The sequence below is a fragment of the Pelodiscus sinensis genome, chromosome 5, assembly GCF_049634645.1.
Source record: "Pelodiscus sinensis isolate JC-2024 chromosome 5, ASM4963464v1, whole genome shotgun sequence".
Taxonomy (NCBI): Eukaryota; Metazoa; Chordata; order Testudines; family Trionychidae; genus Pelodiscus; species Pelodiscus sinensis.
The window spans coordinates 84,155,479-84,174,267 of NC_134715.1; the positions used below are offsets into that span (position 1 = coordinate 84,155,479).

At 45.4% G+C, this 18,789-nt stretch overlaps 1 protein-coding gene across 5 annotated transcripts in view; it reads left to right on the plus strand.

The window, feature by feature from the left end:
- Positions 1 to 547: 547 nt before the first annotated feature.
- Positions 548 to 18,789, plus strand: part of AASDH (aminoadipate-semialdehyde dehydrogenase) — a 77,663-nt gene continuing 59,421 nt past the window's right edge. For 4 of the 5 annotated variants that reach the window (XR_012904289.1, XR_012904292.1, XR_012904291.1 and 1 more), the window contains exons 1-5: positions 548 to 687; positions 3,213 to 3,395; positions 4,860 to 5,113; positions 11,896 to 12,016; positions 14,359 to 14,699. Coding sequence is in view for 1 of the 5 variants with exons in the window: in XM_006113498.4 (XP_006113560.2) it covers positions 4,884 to 5,113; positions 11,896 to 12,016; positions 14,359 to 14,699 (692 nt within the window). In the remaining 4 variants the exon portion in view is untranslated. Of the gene's footprint in view, positions 688 to 715; positions 1,220 to 3,212; positions 3,396 to 4,859; positions 5,114 to 11,895; positions 12,017 to 14,358; positions 14,700 to 18,789 lie in introns of those variants that run through there. The other variant, XR_012904290.1, reaches the window with a different exon arrangement.

Consider the following 18,789-nt stretch of genomic DNA (forward strand, 5'->3'; position numbering starts at 1 on the left):
CCAAAGGCTATTTGATGTGGTTACATAATATCTCATATCCCTAGTTTACACAGAGGGTGTCAGAGGCCTTCCCTGACAACAGCTGGTGCCCCACCAGTGGGGAGGGTGCAAGTCACGTGACATAGGGTTGCCAGATGGCTTCAACAAAAATACCAGACACACTTGACATCATATCACGCTCTACATTCCCTCTTATTTAGGAAATACCGGACATTTCTATTCTCTCAATTTGTTCCCTGAACAAAAAGCTCAACTACGGGACCGGTTCGAAAGCAGACCCCTGGCCCCCCCCCCCCCCCCCCCATGACTAAACTGTCTCTCCCCCGCTCCAAAACAGCTAAGTCTGGGGAAGGGGGAGGGGAAGAGGCTGCCTTGTTCTAGTCTCCACCCCGCCGGATCTCCGCTCCTGCAGGACACGCCGCCAGCTGCTGGCGAAAGAAACACTCCGACCCTAACGCCTGTTTCTGCCCGCGAGATGCTTAGCATCCAATCAAAACGCTGTAGCTACTACCCAATCGGAACACTGCTGCGCTGATGGAGCTCGGCCAATCCGAAGTTGCCTAGCAGAAATCGATCGGAAAAGGGGAAGAATCAGCCAATGCCATGTAGCGTATTGCTGCTGTCCCGGCGAGCCTGGGGGCGGCTCTTGGCTGCTGTGCCGTTAGTGGCGCCGTGCGGCGAGCGCAGGTGGGTGCGAGATTCAGTCGCTGCTCTCTGGCGGGCGCGCGGCTAAAGCTCTGCCGGGGCTGAGGGGTGGAACCAGCCGCTCTCGCCGGAGCGCGCTCGCTTGGCTCCCCGGGCGCAGGTGCCCCCCCCCCGCCCGGCGTGTGTCGCTGCGGGGCTGCCCCGCCTAGGCCAGAGGAGCCGCGGGTCACAGCCGAAGGCGGGGCCCTGGGTCCTAACTCGTCTGGCGGGGGGATTAAAGCGCGCTAGGGAGAGAGGCGGCGGCCCGAGCCTCGCTGCGAGGGGCGGCTCTGCCCTAAGGACGAGGGTCTGTGGCGCTGGGCAGCGAGTGGCCCGGCGGGAAGCGCGGCCTCCTCCGCCTAGTGGCTCCCGTCTGCTGGGAGCCTGCAGCGTTTGGTTTGATGTGAGGTGCCCCCCGGGGAGACTACGGTCCGCAGCGCGCCTTGCTCTGTTGCCAGTCAGCCAGGCCCGGCCCGTGCTGGGGGTGGTGCTGGACATCCGTTAACCACGTTGCCAGTCGTTTTGATTTCTGTCGGTAAATGGAATAAATAAGTCAACAGTTTTTGCTTCTGGAAATGCATCAGTTTCAGTGAAATTCCAACTGTGTTTCTAATGTCTACAGTATATTTTTGATGTAATGCTGATTGTGTCATAAATTTAAGTAGTTAAATATAGCAATGTGAACAAGGAGTTGACTGTCAGATAAACAAATTATCAAATATTTTAACACACTAGTCGCTTCTCTCTTCTCCCCCTCCCCCACTGCCTTGCTGCCTCTATTAGAAAGAGGGGTACTTCAAAGAGGCAGAGCTACTTGGAACCCAGGGCCAGATCGGGTGCCCACTGCCCTGCATCTTGCTGACTTGAGTCCCCCTCTGGCCCTGAGCTCTCTGCAGCGCTTTTGGCTTTGAAGTGTAGCAAGAGCCTTGGGGCTGTTACTACACTTAAAAGTCAGAGGCGCCCTTATCGAATAATCAAATAGTTGATGAAAATTGCATCGACTAGTCCATTACCTAATTAATCTAAATTTAACATCCCTAAATTTCACAAATAAACTTGAAGAACTAGAAACACTTTCCTCAGTAAACTTAATAGAAAGCTCTTTCAGTTTTAGTGATCATAGGTATAATTTGTAAGACTAGGCTTAACATTTTATCAACATGGGTAAGAGAACACTTAGATATATTTTTAAGTGACGTTTTATTGGTGATAAGTAGCCCAAGTCAGTGCACAGCCTGATGTGCTTCAGTAATATTTCTCTGACCATATGTGACAATGCCTGGGTATGACAGAGAAAGTTAGGTCTGTCTTCCTTTAGTAAATGTCAGACCTCTCTTCTAACATCTATTTCTGCTCCCTTGAAGTCCACAACACTATGCCACTTATTTTAATGAGAGAAAGACAATTATCTTTATGTAATGTTTTGTGGTGGATATTTGTTTACAGTCAGTGTAAATAGCTTGGGAGAGGAATTACAGTCTACAAGAAAACTCCATCAGTTACTTAATCATATTGTATCAATTCAAGTTTTCTTGTCTGTTTCCTTCAAGCTCCTGCACAATTTCAGCTTGATGACATTGAACACATGGGCATTTGTTATTAAAAAGAATGGATTTTATGTATTGTTAAATGATTGGAAGTAGAATCTATGTAGCCCTCATAACAGTAAATAAATTATATATATTAAGGACATTAAGGTGTGCAATTCGTTAATTATGTAGTCTACAAAATTTGTCAACTACACAATTAATCAGTAAGGGTTAGCACTGCAAGCACTCAGTCCCAGCTCATGTCATGTCCCTACAACTACCCCCATTGCAGCTATGCATTGGAAGCACTTTAAAAGCCGATCGACAGGCAGGCTAGTTCAGTCCCAGATCACACCAGGTCCCGGAAGCTACCCCCACTGCAGCTTTGCAGGAAAAAGTATGTTAAGGGCTGGCGGGCATTTAGCCTCCCTTAGTCCAGGCTCTTGCTGTGTCCTGGGAGCTACATCCACCTGCTCCAAAAATACTTTTTCCTGCAGAACCTGGGTGTAGCTCCCAGGACTGCGCATGAGCCGGAGACTGAGCTAGGCTGCCAGTCAGCCCCCTAAAACATTTACTTGCAGTGGGGACGGCGTGTGTAGCCAATAGCATTAACTGATAAGCTTCAGCTTAGCAGTTAATCATGTAACCGGCTACATAATTACATCCCTTTTTATATAAAAATCTATGAGATTTGGCTTTGAAATCACTTTTCTGTTGTTGTTTTTTTTAATTTATTTTTACTTCAGTTTTCTTTAAATGGCCTTAAATTTATCTCTCTAAAAACTGTGGTCTCCTCATCCCTTGATGCATGGGATTGATTTAATAAGAACTGTGTTTGTTCTGTAACAGTAGACATCACTAATACTTAAAGTCAAAATCTGCTCATCTTACTTATATGCAATGCTTGCATAGATAAGGCAGTCTCTAATCTGGTCCCTAATCAATGCCAACAACTGGGTTCTTTGTTCTTTAACTATCTTTCATTGTTTTGTTTTACAGTACCTGTACGCATACATTTCTACATAGAGAACACACAAAAGTCAGGCTCTTATCCGTAAGAGCTCACACTGTAAATAATGGACTTGTCATACAAATGTGGTAATTATTTATTTGAGGAATGGGGAGGAAGACAAGTTACTGAAATAGTTGGAGAAACACAGAACATTGAACTCTTCTTGCCAGGTAAAAAGGAGAAACTAATTTATAATTAGATTGTGTGTATTTGTGATATTTATGTGTAAACATATTCTGAAGAAATCCATTGAATTCAGTGGCAAGACTGGAATCTTTAAATGTTATTTCTTTAAACCAAGCATTTCATTTTATCTTTGAAGAATACAAAATAAAAGTTTTATAAACACAAGAATTTACAAAACTGTTGTTTAGTTAAGTGTTTCCTTTTAAACAACAGATTCTGTGGAAAGTACTTTCCTTCACCCATCAAAGGCAAAATATTTTCCTCCAGCATTTACAGTCTTATTATTGTATTAGAGCAGTGGTCTCCAACCTTTTCAAGCATGAGATCACCTTTTTGCATTTAAGTGCAAACTAGGATCTATCTCAAACCCAAATACAGTTGCCCTATCTCCTTCCTGCCCCTTCTTTGAGACCCTGCCCCTGCTCACTCCATCCTCCCCAATCCTCACTTTTATCAGACTGGGGGCAGAGGGTTGAGTTGGGGATGCAGGCTGTGGTCTTGGGCTAAAGGATTTGGAGTGTGGGAGGGGCTCTGAGCTGAGCCTGGGGTAGGGAGTTGAGGTGTAAGAGGGGATTTGGGTGCAGGCTGTGGGAGGGAGTTTGGGTGCAGGGGGACTTAGGGGTAGGGCAGTGGTTTGGGGGGCAGGAGAGTTTCAGGGCCGGGGCTGGGGTTCGGAGTGCAGGCTCCAGCGGGGCACCGCTTACCACAGGTGGCTACTTGGTGGTGGTGCTGCAGGGGGCTAAGGCAGGCTCAGCCCTAACCTGGCCCTTCACCACTCACAGAAGCAGTCAGAAAACTCTATCCCTCCCACTCTGTAGATGGGGTACAGCGTGGACAGAGGGGCACCCTTACATCAGAGCTCCCTACTCTTTTTCCGGTGCCCTGCACAACAAGCAGGAGATTCCTGGGGGTGGCAGGACATCTCCAAAGCAGAGGGCAGGAGCAGCATGGCAGTGCTGAAGATCTGGCACTTGAGAGCCTTCTGGCCATACCGGTCAAGATCACCTGTCAGATACTCCAAGATCTACCAGTAGATCCCGATCTACTGGTTGATGACCCCTATAGTAAAGCATAAGAACCTGCAAGTGGAAATCGAATGGACTTTTAAAATCTAGTTTTAAAAGTAAGCAGTCAACAAAAATAGCAAATGGTAAATTTAAAAAGACTTAAAATTCAGATTAATGTTTGTAATATGAGTAGCTTGTTTTTAAATATCCGATGACGTGGGTTTTACCCATGAAAGCTCAAGATACTATATATATTTTTGTTAGTTTCTAATGTGCCATAGGACTGTTCGTTTTTAAATTATCTTTAATTGGGCACTGCCCTTTAAATTGCTTTTGAACAATGTCTATGTTGTTTCTTGGGATTTTTTTTCACTTGACTAAACTGTCTTTTATATTCATAATATTAATCAGAATGCATTATCATCTTTTTATCTATTTAAGGGAATTGAAGATTATGCACTTAAAATGACTCTTCAGGACATGGTGCATCAGGCAGCCAGCCTGTATTCTGATAGAAAAGCAGTATGTTTTGATGAATGTAATGATAAATCTCCAGTTTTCTACACTTACAAGGAGGTTATTAGTCTTGCCACAGAATTAACAGTTTTCCTGCAAAACTACTGTGATCACAAAGGAAGGGTTGAAATCGGCCTTTACTGCTATCCTGGAATAAATTCACCATCTTGGATTTTAGGGTAATATTTTGAATATTTATATTTTACCTCTTGTTGTCTCTACACTAAAGAAACTGTTGATTTAAAAAACAAAACAAAACAGAAAAAAACCTTCAAAACCAGTAGAGGGTTAGTAGCTAAACCAGTGGTTCCAAACCTTTGGCCAGCGGGCTACATGCAGCCCAATCAGCACAGAGTTGCAGCCCATGTGATAGATACAATAGTATTGGATGCAGCCTATATAATACCTGGTTGGGCACCGCACATAATGGTAAATAGTTTGAGAAACACAGAGAGACCCATTTTAACTGATTTTATAAAATTGGTTTAGCTGAATTGTGTGAAATGTTGTTCTACATCCTTATTATTGTACTGGTAAATCCGTGGGAGTTGTATGTGAGGGGGAGGAGTGTTTCTGGAAGAAATTCCAGAGCGCTTTGTTGTGTGACTCTCTTAAAAGTTCCAATAGCTTTGTTAGTGAATCTTCCCTGTACCAGTACATATCTATAGAGCCATCCATGAATATGCAGCGCATGTTTGTTTCAATTTATATCTGTAGACATAAACATATAGTTCTGATTTACATGCCGGGGATGTGGTTTTTGTTTCAGTTTTCCCCAGATAACTGAACATAGGTTTAACTAACACCCATTTCTCCCCTCCCCTTTTTTTTCCAACCCATACAAAAGTCCTAATTCACAATTAGGGCTAAGTCTGAAATTAGTTTCAGGCTTTAAAACCATCTAATTTGGCTGTATCCTGATTCAAAATAGTATGCTTAAAATGTTAACAACTTCAGCTGTAAGGACTCATGATGAAAGTAACACATAGTGAGGAAATTTAAAAAGTTGAGGCTTCATCGCTACTCAGTTCAGCAGTATTGCTCGAGCACTGTTTTCTGTTCCCTTGTTTTCTAGTTAACTTAGTTTAAAATATTACCATATCTACTATATATTTGAGTGAATCTGTCTGTCCATTTGTTCTAGAAATCCTCCTAAAAAGAGGAGGACCACCAAATTTGGTACATAGCTCTCTTATTGTAACTTAAAGCAGGGTAAGGCATTGGCTGTGCAGGGGCAGGGAGGGCTGAGGCCCCCTGCCCTCGCAATGTGTACAGTGATGCTTTGAAACCATACAGAACAAAGACAGAATCACCAGGAAAGTGAAAAGGGGCTGTCTGGAGATGTGCCTCCCCCTGTCCGGGATTGCCCCAGCCTCCCATCTCTCAGGTGCCCGTTAGGGAGCATGGGAGGGCTGCAACTTCCCTTCATCCCCCATTCGTATGGAAACATTGCTGGCTGTTCCCCTTTGTTAGGGAGTGAGGGGAAGTGCACAATTTTGCTCCATTCCTCAGTCTGGCTGGGGAATGCAGGAAGCAGACAAACCTGGACCTGCCCTAGCTGGGGGAATATGCACCCCTCCCCCAACTGTTCCAGTTGGAGCTGCAGCAACCATGGAGACATGCTTCTCACCTGACCTTTAGCTGCTGCAGAGACAGAGGGCTGAAGTAGTCCTCTCTCCCTGGGGCAGTCTGCAAACTAAACCCCTCATCCCCAGTCCCACCCCAGAGTAATGATTTAAATGAAGAAAAACAAAAATGTATTGAGTTAACGACCCGAGCAATGCTGGTAAATCTAGTACATTTGACTAGATCTAGTACATTTGTCCCGGATTGAAGTGTCATTAGAGGAGGCTTTGGAACAAATAGAAAAACTAAATGTTAACAAATCTCCGGGACCGGATGGCATTCATCCAAGGGTTCTAAAAGAACTCAAATGGGAAATTGCTGAGCTATTATCTGTGGTTTGTAACCTATCCTTTAAATCGGCTTCCATACCTAATGACTGGAAGGTAGCCAACGTGACACCAATATTTAAAAAGGGCTCTAGAGGCGATCCTGGCAATTAGACCGATAAGTCTAAATTCAGTACCGGGCAAATTAGTAGAAACAATAGTAAAGAATAAAATTGTGAAGCATGTAGAACAGTGGTCCCCAACGTTTTGGGGCTGCCGGGCGCCTTGGGGGCAGGGCCGCTCATGTGCTGTGCATATGGGGGCGGGGCCGCTCACAGGCCACGTGACTGGGGGCGGGGCCAAGCATGCGCCGCATGCCCAAGGTCAGCACCGGCATGTGCTGTGATCCCGGGCAGAGGCTGCCCAGGTTCCGTGCGGCGCCACTGGGGCCAGGGCTAGGGCTGGCGCGGCTCCCTCGGGGGCGGGGCCAAGGCCAGCGCAAGGGCCGGCAAGGGCACGCACGGTGCCCCCGGGGGCAGGGCCAAGGCCGGCGCCAGGGCTGGCAAGGGCATGTGCGGAGGCCAGGGCCAGGACACGCGCTGCGCACCTGGGGGTGAGGGTCAGGGTCGGCACCGGCATGCGCGGCGCACCCGGGGCCGGGGCCGGCCACGCACCCGGGGCTGGCACCTGCCGCACTCCCGGGGGCGGGGCCAGCCCAGATTGCTCCGCGGGCGGATGTAAAGGGCCCGGTGGGTGCCATGGCGCCCGCAGGCACCGGGTTGGGGACCACGGATGTAGAAGAACGTAATTTGTTGGACAAAAGTCAACATGGCTTCTGTAAAGGGAAATCCTGTCTTACTAATCTGTTAGAGTTCTTTGAAGGGGTTAACAAACATGCGGACAAGGGGGATCCAGTAGATATAGTATACTTGGATTTTCAGAAAGCCTTTGACAAGTTCCCTCACCAAAGGCTCTTGTGTAAATTACATGGCCATGAGATAAGAGGGAAGGTCCTTTCTTGGATTGAGAACTGGGTAAAAGACAGGAAACAAAGGGTAGGAATAAATGGTAAATTTTCAGACTGGAGAGGGGTAACTAGTGGTGTACCCCAAGGGTCAGTCCTGGGACCAATCCTTTTCAACTTATTCATAAATGATCTGGAGAAAGGGGAAGCAGTGAGGTAGTAAAGTTTGCAGATGATACCAAACTGTTTAGGATAGTCAAGACAGACAGACTGTGAGGGACTCCAAGAAGATCTCACCAAACTGAGTGATTGGGCAACAAAATGGCAAATGAAATTTAATGTGGATAAGTGTAAAGTAATGCATATCGGGAGAAATAACCCCAACTATACGTACAGTATGATGGGGGCTAATTTGGCTACGACAAATCAGGAAAGAGATTTTGGAGTTATCATGGGCAGTTCTCTGAAAACTTCCACACAGTGTGCAGCGGCAGTCAAAAAGGCAAATAGGATGCTAGAAATTATTAGGAAAAGGATAGAAAATAGGACCCAGAATATCTTACTGCCCCTGTATAAAACTATGGTACGCCCACATCTTGAATACTGCATACAGATGTGGTCTCCTCACCTCAAAAAAGATATTTTGGCTTTGGAAAGGGTTCAGAAAAGGGCAACTAAAATGATTAGGGGTTTGGAACGGGTCCCATATGAGGAGAGGTCAAAGCGACTGGGACTTTTCAGTTTAGAAAAGAGGAGACTGAGGGGGGACATGATAGAGGTCTGTAAAATCATGAGTGGTGTGGAGAGGGCCGATAAAGAAAAGTTATTTGTTAGTTCCCTAAATAGAAGAACTAGAGGACACCAAATGAAATTAATGGGGAGCGGGTTTAAAACTAATAAAAGAAAGTTCTTCTACACACAGCGTGTAGTCAACCTGTGGAACTCCTTGCCAGAGGAGGCTGTGAAGGCTAGGACTATAATAGAGTTTAAAGAGAAGCTAGATAATTTCATGGAGGTTAGGTCCATAAAAGGCTATTAGCCAGGGGATAAAATGGTGTCCTTGTCCTCTGTCTGTCAGAGGCTGGAGAGGGATGGCAGGAGACAAATCGCTTGATCATTGTCTTCAGTCCACCCTCTCTGGGGCACCTGGTACTGGCCACTGTCAGTAGACAGGCTACTGGGCTAGTTGGACCTTTGGTCTGACCCAGTACGGCCGTTCTTATGTTCTTATGACAGAACCTGTAGATGTCAGTAAACATTAATTTCACTGCATATATTTAAAAAAAATACAATATTTCCATAGATCACTGTCAAATTTACAGATGGGCAAAGTAAGAAAAATGTTGCTTGGGAACAAATAGAATTAAACTAGCTTACAAATGTACTAGTGAATTAATTTTAACCTGTATGGTATATGGATATAAGTTTATTTTGTATTTTGACATTGTTATTGGCAGTTTGTGTTTTAACCATTTATAAAGTTTTAAGTTGTTGAATCTTAACATTTGTCATTCAATAGTTTTACTGTTGCCCCATAATTTTTTACAACTGTCAAAATATAGATGCATTTTAAAAATGCTTAAAACCTATAATTTTGTGTAATTGTAAACATTTAAATCAATAATATAAAAATACATACAAAAAGACATCTGTCAAAATCGTAAGAAAATTGCATTCTTCCAGGCCTAATCTGTATAAATCAAACATTTGGGGTGTTCAACATGACTAAATTCATGGTACTGTTGGAATCTTAACTTTTGCATTTCCTAGTCTCTATTTTAAGTGTCTCACAACCATAACATTTTATTAACATATGACCAATGTATGAAGCACGTGTCAATCGTCAGTGCTTTGTGCCACATATATACACTGAATTACAAGTGCTTAAAGGTTCCACTAGTTTCACCAGAATAATTTGTAAGTTCTTTGACCAATGAGTGTGTACTTTCTACTGCACATACTCAACGTCACTGATGGAAAAAAAAACACTTAAGTTAAAACAATATTTTAACTGTTTTTCTCAAGTCATTCGAGTAACTGCGGCTCTGTATGCTTCTTTTCTCTCCAGTTTGGCTGGTTTTGGAGATGTAGTGTTTTACACTAGGTATCCCTTGTATGGCTAAACAAAACACAAGGGCTATAGCTATACTGTAGTCTTCTTGCGGAAAAGCATATGCAAATGAAGCATGGTGTGGAATATCGCCATGCTTAATTTGCATAAGTAATGAGCAGCTGCTTTTGCGCAAAAACGAGCAGTGTAGATGGCTCCTTTTTGTGCAAAACCTCCCTCTTGTGCAAGAGCCATTCTCCCATGAGGAAGAACAGCTTTTGCACAAGAGGGAGTTTTTGTGCAAAAGAGCTGTCTACACTGCTCGTTTTTGTGCAAAGCCTCTTGTGCAAAAGTGGCTGCTCATTACTTATGCAAATGAAGCGCAGCAGTATCCCACGCCGTGTTTTATTTGCATATGCTTTTCCGCAAGAAGGCTACAGTATAGACATAGCTTTAGTGTAAAATTAATTTGTAAGAGAAAGCCAAATGGTAATAGTGTGTTTTGCAAAAATGAAACCTCAGCAGAATTTAATAAACCTGACTAATACATGATCAGCTTTATTTATCTGGACACTCAGGAGTTTTTGATAAAGACAAAAAGCCAAGGATGCTGATTTGGTTTATTTAAGTAGGAATGTAAAAGGGTTACCAGTAGGGACTTGAGCAGCTCTCTACCCACACTGGGCAAAGGACTGCTTCAACCTCAGGGGGCCCACTGGAGCAGTTCTGTCCATGGTGGATCAGCCTGCTCCCCACCCAACCGCAGGTTACATGCTGGCTTCCCGGGAGCTGGCTGCAGAGCCTGCAGCGAAGCCTCTTCAGGAGCAGGGCTGGCAGCAGTCCGTGATTGGTCCTGCTCCCAGGGAGGCAGCTTTATTGCGGCAGCAAAGTTTCCTCCCCAGGTGTGGGGTCAGCAGCCCAGGGAGCAGGCTAGCAACAGCCCTCACACAGCACTGTAGTATGCAGCTCCCCAGGAGCGGGGCTGGGACCCTCTGCCAGACCCATTGCCAGGGAGCCATCTGTTACTCCAGGTTGGGCAGTGTAGCCTTCATTGCAGCTCTGTAGTGGAGCCAGCTGTCACTCCGTAACACACAGCAAAGCCTCCCACAGAGCAGGGGTCCCGCTCCCAAGGCGGCTTCGTGTTGTGCTGTGAAGTTTAACTTTTAAACGTTTTATACTTCAAAGCCTGAAGTGGCGTATAATTGTGTAACCACTAGGATTTTTAGTGGTTACATGGTTACGTTTTTATACCCCTAATATTAAGTCACTAGGGGGTTCATATGCACAATAATGATAATAGTAAGCATTGAAGAAACACATCTCTATAAAAGCAGCTTAACTGATCACAGTGGGATGATGGTTATATCTGTCTTTGTTAGAATACAGTTATGATATTCCTAAAATGTATTATGCATCTGCTCCATATGCATATTAAGGATGTTCATGGTAACTGGTTAAACAGTTAGCAGGTAAGTATTACCCTTAACGGTTAACTGATAACGGGGAGCAGCCCCCCGTGTGGGTATGTGGGCTCCTAGCAAGGGCTGGCCAGGAGCAGGGGCAGCTACAGCAGCCTCTGCAGGGAGGCCGGGAGCCACAGCAGCCCCCATGGGGTAGATGCAGGGAGTGAGAGCAGCTGGACTGAAGCAGCCCCTGCCTACGTCAGGGGGTCACCCCAGCCCTGTTGGAGTGCCCTCCTCCTCCCCCCCTTTAATTGGTTAAACATAGCTTTAGCATTATGTGTAACTAAGTAGATGGGATTTTACATCCTTAGTATGTAAGTGCTACATATAGTACCAAATTTTTAGAGGGAAGAGATGTGGGAGAGGGAGGGGAAGGTGAGCTTCTATCCAGGCTTGGGCAGCCTCCCCACTTCTGGGGAGATTCAGACAATCCTGTGTAAGCCTCCCCAAATAGAAGACTCATGGACTGATTTATGACTGGAAACTAAGGAACCTCACAGCATAAAAGAAACATGGAATTTATATAAACAAAATTTATTTTAACTTTGTCTTTTACAATGCCATTATCTGACTAGAATTTTCACCTTGTTAGAATCCTCCAAGTTCCAGCTGCATATTCTCCTCTTGATCCAGATGCACCACCAATGTTATCTACCTATTTTATGAAGAAATGTAACCTTCGGTATATCCTTGTTGAGAATGACAAAATAAATGTAAGTATTAAGGATGCTAAAAGGAACATTAAAATGGGATTTAGAAATTTGCAGTAGTTAACTATTTACCAAGAGTTCAGATGTAATTATCTTCATTTTGAAAGTGAGTAGTTTTCAATCTGTTCTGCAGTGATCAAGAACACGAGTCTCAACCATACTGGAGACTGTTTAGAAGCAGTGCACAACTCCTCATTGGTTTGGTGTTATGTACTTAGATTTCACCAGTTTATCAAGTGTAAACTCAGGCACTATGATCGTCTTAATGCAGAGTCAGAACCAGACTCCTTGGATACTTTGAACTCTCTCTCCATTCATTTAAATTTGCCTTTGTGATGACATAAGAAACCAGCCAAAAGTCACAACAATGCTACTGGTTACTCCCAGTCCCAAAGGATGAGTCACTTACCCAAATAAAGTTGTACATTAGATCTCACACCAAAGGTAACTGGTGTTGCTGGGCTTTCTTTATTGGACAGGAGATAACACGTCCTGTTGGAGACTAGGAAATTAGGTTGGTATAACTGTGTCACTCAGGGGTGTGAAATATCCCTATCCTGAGTCACACATTTAAACCAACACCCCCAGCATAAAAGGATATAGGTTGAGGGGAGAATTCTCCTGTTGACTTACCTACTAATCTCAAGGAGAATCCCTCCTGTTGGCATAGTATTATCTCCATTGAAATGCTACAGTGGTGCAGCTGTACTATTGTAATGTGTTAAGTGTAAACTAGCCCTAGTACAGGGCTGGGCAAGACACAGCCCGGAGGCCAAATCTGGCCTGCCAAGCCTTTCAATGTGGCCCACAACCCACCCCACTAGGCCCACAGGCCGGAAGCAGTGCTAAGACTCAGAGCAACTGGCTTCTCCATCTGTCTCTGTGCCATGGTGAGTAGGGAGGTGTTGGCATGAGCTGGCAACTGGTTTGGCAGCACCGAAGTGGTGATTTATTTTGGTCTTACATTAGAGTTGTAAGCATATGCTTATCAGATAGTCAAGTAGTGACTTCACTAGTCGCTTCCCCCTCCCCTTTGCTGCCTCTATCAAAGGCAGCAAGTGGGGGGAGCGGAAGCAGGGGCAGGGGAGGTAGAGGCATAGTGGAGGACTCAGCACGAGCCAGGTATCAGCTGATTCCCAGCTCGTGCCTGGTTCCCCTCCGCTGTGCTCCAGTCTTTTAAATGTATTAAGACCCACTTGGCTCAATACATTTTAAAAAGCTGAAGTGCAGCGGGCGCAGGCATGAGCCAGGAATCCGCTGTCTCAGCTCACAGTGGTCTCCCCCTTTGCACTTCAGCCTTTTAAATGTATTAAGAACCTGCCAGCAGTTAATACATGGAAAAGTCAGAGCTGCAGAAGAATTAGCTCTCGGGCTAGAATCTCACCCTGCTACAGCTCTTCAGTTTTTCCGCTTATCAACTAAACTAATCAATTAGTTGATTAAATGCAATTTGACATCCCTAGTCTTACACAGACATTTTCAGATAATGTGCATCACCTGGTAGTTTTTTCTTTAGACATCACTTTATTTTCCTGCTCACTTACTCACCTCCCTGGTATTGCAACATATTCCACAATGGTGTGCAGGAACACACCAGTCTTCCTGCCCAATCAGGGTTGTACACCAAGACTGGAATGCAGAGCTCTTTAAGGAAACTTGTACACATCTCGGGCTACGTCTAGACTATATGGCTCCGTCGACGGAGCCATGTCAAATAGTTTAATTGGCATAGTCGAAGCGGGGATTTAAATAATCCCTGCTTCATTAAAATAAAAATGGCCACCACACTGTGCCAACGATCAGCTTATCCGGCACAGCGCAGCAGTCTAGACGTGGCACGGTCGACAAGGGAAGCCTTTGTCAACCGCTAAGATAAATCAGGTTTACCGGAGTGGTTGACAAAGGCTTCCCTTGTCGACCACGCCGCGTCTAGACTACCGCGCTGTGCCAGGTCAGCTGATCATCGGCACAGTGCGGTGGCCATTTTTATCTTAATGGTAGTCAGTCAGCTTCTTTGACTATGACAAATAGTTTTTGACATGGCTCCGTCAACGGAGCCATGTAGTCTAGATGTAGCCTAGCTTATTACTACTTTAGATCATCATTTGTTGGGAGTATTTAATTTATCCATAATTTTTAAAAACAGTAAGCAGCTGCTGTCTGAAAACCAGACTCTTTAAAGCTATCTCACATTGGGATCTCAAAAGTAGAGGCATTCAAAATTACTTGTCACTTTTGGAAGAATTCAGTCTCTATTGTTAATAGTACAGTTTGGGGATGGCGACAGTAAAACTGCACTGAACTTTGTCTTTAATTTGCTGTTAAACTATTTTATTCTCTTACAGAAATTCAAAATATCCCATGCCGGCTGGTTTTGCCAGAGTTCTTTTGCAATAGAACATGTTGGTTTAACCCTTTTCCAAATCAATTGGAATGATGTTGATGTGAATCTCCTGCTAGATGGTACAGAAGACAAAAACGGAATATCCAAAGATACAAGTAATTCGAAGACAGGTTACATAACTGACCTGGACCAACTTGAAGCAAAGCCATCAAAAAGGGGGTTTTTGGATATTAGGCAGCAGCATTCTTTAGCCTACATCTTGCATACATCAGGAACTACAGGGATCCCCAAAATAGTCAGAGTACCTCATAAATGTATCATTCCAAATATTCTTCATCTTAAGTAAGTTCACTTTCTAAATTATCCTTTTTATGTTTTCAAAGGACTGTCATTTAGGGGCCTGATGTTCAAAGTAACTTAATATCTAACCATGCTTGTATTTTTTTGGCATTGATAGTAATAGTCATGCTGTATTTTGTGAATAACCTCACTGGAGATGATCTTAACTGATCTGCAAAGAAAAGGGGAAAAATTGTCAAAGCTAGCTGCAGCTGAGTATGTATATAAGGCTAGAATTGGTTCTCTTTTGAGAGCTTTATTAACTTGGAAGTCATAATTGTTTACTGCAAAATAAGTTGATTTTAAAATGTGGTTAAGGGGAGACTGTGCCAAAGACTACTATCTGGTATAGCATTGAACTACCAGGAATAACAGAGACACTTCGGAAGAAATACTCTTCACAACTTCTTTCTGCAAACAGTTGACGCCAACTAGAGTTGAAGACCCATGTGCCCCAGGTCCAACTGATTGCCATATTTGAGGTTTGAAAGGAATTTTCCCCTGGGTCAGATTGGCAGAGACCTTCCTTTGCACTGTGAGGCACTGGTCACATGCTGGTTTAAACTAGTGCAAGTTATGGATTATCTGTAATACAGTTTTTAAATCATTATTTGAGGACTTCAGTAATTTAGCCTTAAGTTATGGATCTGTTACAGGATTGTGGTAGTTGATCATAATCTAGATATTTGATTCTTCACACTAAGTGAAATAGATACAGACAGTTTGAAATTGAATTTGTGATTCTTAGATACCTCCTTCCAACCCCCATATAGGAATTATTTTCCTCTTTAAATCCTAATTACTGTTCTAGTTTTCTTAATTCTTCTTTGTTCTGGTATACCTGCTGGAAAATACTAGTGCTGGAAAGACTACTAGCCCAGGATGGAATACAGCTGTAGAAACAGTATTGATGAATGAGCACAGACCATTCAAAATCTGCTCTGAGCCATCCTCTACAGCATGGGTTCCCAAACTGGGGGGCGTGAAGAAATTCCAGGGGGGGTGCAAGGTGACCCAGGCTCCCCCCATTAATTCCCTCCCCTTACCCCAAGTTTTGCTGCTATTTTTGTTTTTCGGCCCGGTCAGTTCCTTTTTTCTTTCTTCCCCCCCTCCACTCCAGCAAGTTTTGCTGCTCTTGGGGAATGGGGCGTGAGGGTTTCTCAAAAATCAGAAGAGGGGCATGATGCCAAAAAGTTTGGGAACCACTGCTCTACAGCATGCAGAAAGTGGATGTGGATGTCTTTTTGAAGGATATGCTCTAGCACAGTGATACTCACTGTTACGTAATTCAGGAGCCGCATTTTCAACTACCATTAACCAAGGGGTTGTCTACAAAGCAGCATCATTTAGTAATAACTGATATTATTCGGAAATAACAAAGAGCATGTCTACACTACAAGTTGTTATTTCAAAGTAATGGTGAACTTGAGGACTTCTTACCGTGACTCAGGGTAACCCTCATTTCACGAGGAGTAAGGGAAGTCGAAGGAAGAGTGTTCTTCCTTTGATTTCCTGCTGTGTAGCCAGTGCCAAAAATGAATTAAGCTATTTTGACTTAAGCGATGCAATTGATGTAGCTCAAGTCTCATAGCTTAATTCAATTTTTGCCTTGTAATATAGACGTACCCCAAATGATCCACATTCTACTGTATGCCCTGCACACCACCAAACACACACACTAATATTAAATATATTAACATACTCTAATTTTTCAAATAATTTTTCCATACAATGAAAACTAAATTTAGCATTTAAATGACTGGCTGTCAGATTTTTTTCAATTGGGCAATGGAATTGTTCCAGATTAGATTTATACATTTACCTCCACTACTGGGCACAAAGAAATAATCATATTCTCATTCCTTTCTAAAGGATTTATACTCATCTTGGCACTTGCATTTTTCATTGCTTTCATAATGTACAGGCAGTCCCCGGGTTACGTACAAGATAGGGACTGTAGGTTTGTTCTTAAGTTGAATCTGTATGTAAGTCGGAACTGGCGTCCAGATTCAGCCGCTGCTGAAACTGACCGCCAGTTCTGACTTACATACAGAATCAACTTAAGAACCCCAAGCGTCCCCAAGTCAGCTGCTGCTGAAACTGATCAGCAGCTGATTCCAGGAAGCCTGGGGCAGAGCAACTCTGCCTCGGGCTTCCTGTAGTCAGCGCTGGTCAGTTTCAGCAGCAGCTGACTTGGGGACGCCTGGGGGAGAGCAGCTGGGGTGCTGCTGGGTTGCTCCAGTAGCGCCGCTCCTCGGCGCTACTGGAGCAACCCAGCAGCACCCCATCTGCTCTGCCCCAGGCGTCCTGATTCAGCCGCTGCTGAAACTGACCAGCAGCGGCTGAATCAGGACGCCTGGGGCAGAGCAGCTGGGGTGCTGCCGGGTTGGTCCAGTAGCGCCCAGAGCGGTGCTGCGGGACCAACCGGCAGCGCCCCAGCTGCTCTGCCACAGGCGTCTGGAGAAAAGCCTAGTCTGCTGGGAGGGGAGGGGCGTACTAGCTGCGCCTCCCCCACCCCAGCAGACCAGGAAGACGCGGGCGGTGGACCGAGACGCACCGTGGTCCCGCCGCCTGGGTCCTCCGCGGCTTTGCTCCCAGTCTCCCTGGTCTGCTGGAGACCAGCAGACCAGGAAGATGGGGAGCAAAGCCTCTGAGGACGCCAGCAGCGGGACAGCCGCGGGGCGTCTGGGCTCCCCCGCTGCCGGCTTCCCCCGAGGCTTTGCAACGCTGCGGGGGGGCTCGGGCAGCGAGGCAGCCCAGGCGCGCCTGGGCTGCCTCGCTGCCCGAGCCCCTCTGCGGCTTTGCTCCGCGGCTTCCTGGTCTGCAGACCAGGTAGACGCAGAGAAAGCCCCGGAGTACATGGGCGGCAGGACCGCGAGGTCCCACAGTCCGTGTCCTCCGGGCAGCCCCGTTCATAACTGCGGATCCGACATAAGTCAGATCCGCATAAGTCAGGGACTGCCTGTACAGTTTTTGTGCCCATGTAGCTAACATCCACCAGAGGAATGCATGTGATTGTTCAAAGAATTCTAAATAATTTTTAATTATAATCTTAATGTTAGCAGTTTACAGTTTCAAGCTCCACTAGTCGGGTGAGCACACCATGCTGTTGATTTGTTCCCTCCATCCACACTTTACCATTCCATGCAGCAGTGCTATTTACATCCACAGTCTTTGTGCCAGATCCAACAAGGAGAAGTGGTCTCCCTCCTAGAGCTTATTCTGACTCTGAGCTCAACTAGCCCTGTTCTGCCAGTCATGCTCCTGAAGGGATGGGGAAGAGTGTGGGGTCTCTCCAGGAGCGCTGTGAGTCAGCTGTTTGTGGTGCTCTGTAAGGGAGGAGGTGGAATGGTGACTTTCTCACTCCAGGAGCACCATCAGCTGTTTCTAGCATTCTAGGAGGGAGCTGCAGGCTACACCTGAAAGAGCCACATGTGGCTTGTTATCCATGGACTGAGTATCGCTGCTCTAACACAACCTGAAGTTATGAGTTTAAAATGCAAGAACTGCATACTTTGCACCAAGACACCATCTGTCTTTACTCGTGCGTCACTTCACCACCCTTATATCCCACCCAGGAACAAAGTGGCAGGTGCGGAACCCAGTGTGTCAGTTTATATTCAACTTTGGTCTCACAGCCTGTTGGGATCATCAGTTAATGCATACTGCATGACATACTGAGCACGGGCATGTACCTGGTGTGGTTACCCAGGTCCCTAAAGCTTGCCTCTTCAGTGACATGATGGAGACCCTGGCACACATCTGTCTTGTGTGCCAGATTGCAGCTCCTCTTCTGGATCCTTCAGAACCTCTTATTGATGTTCTGGGTGCACTTTTCCCTCCCCTTCCCTATTTATGTGCACCCCATCTGTGGTGAAGTCACTCCTTCGCCACCTCCCCCCTAGGTATGGCCATTCATAACACCAGGGAGCAGAGGCTGGTTGAAGGAGGAGCCTCTGATTGTGTGGCCTGTTTCCATTCCTCTCTCCGTTCATGCATGCGGGCAGAGTTCTAGGTGGCATCTACTGGCTCGCTCAATGCTTTTGAGACACAGTGGGCACTGACCAAAGTGCTTTGTTCGGTATCCTCTTCC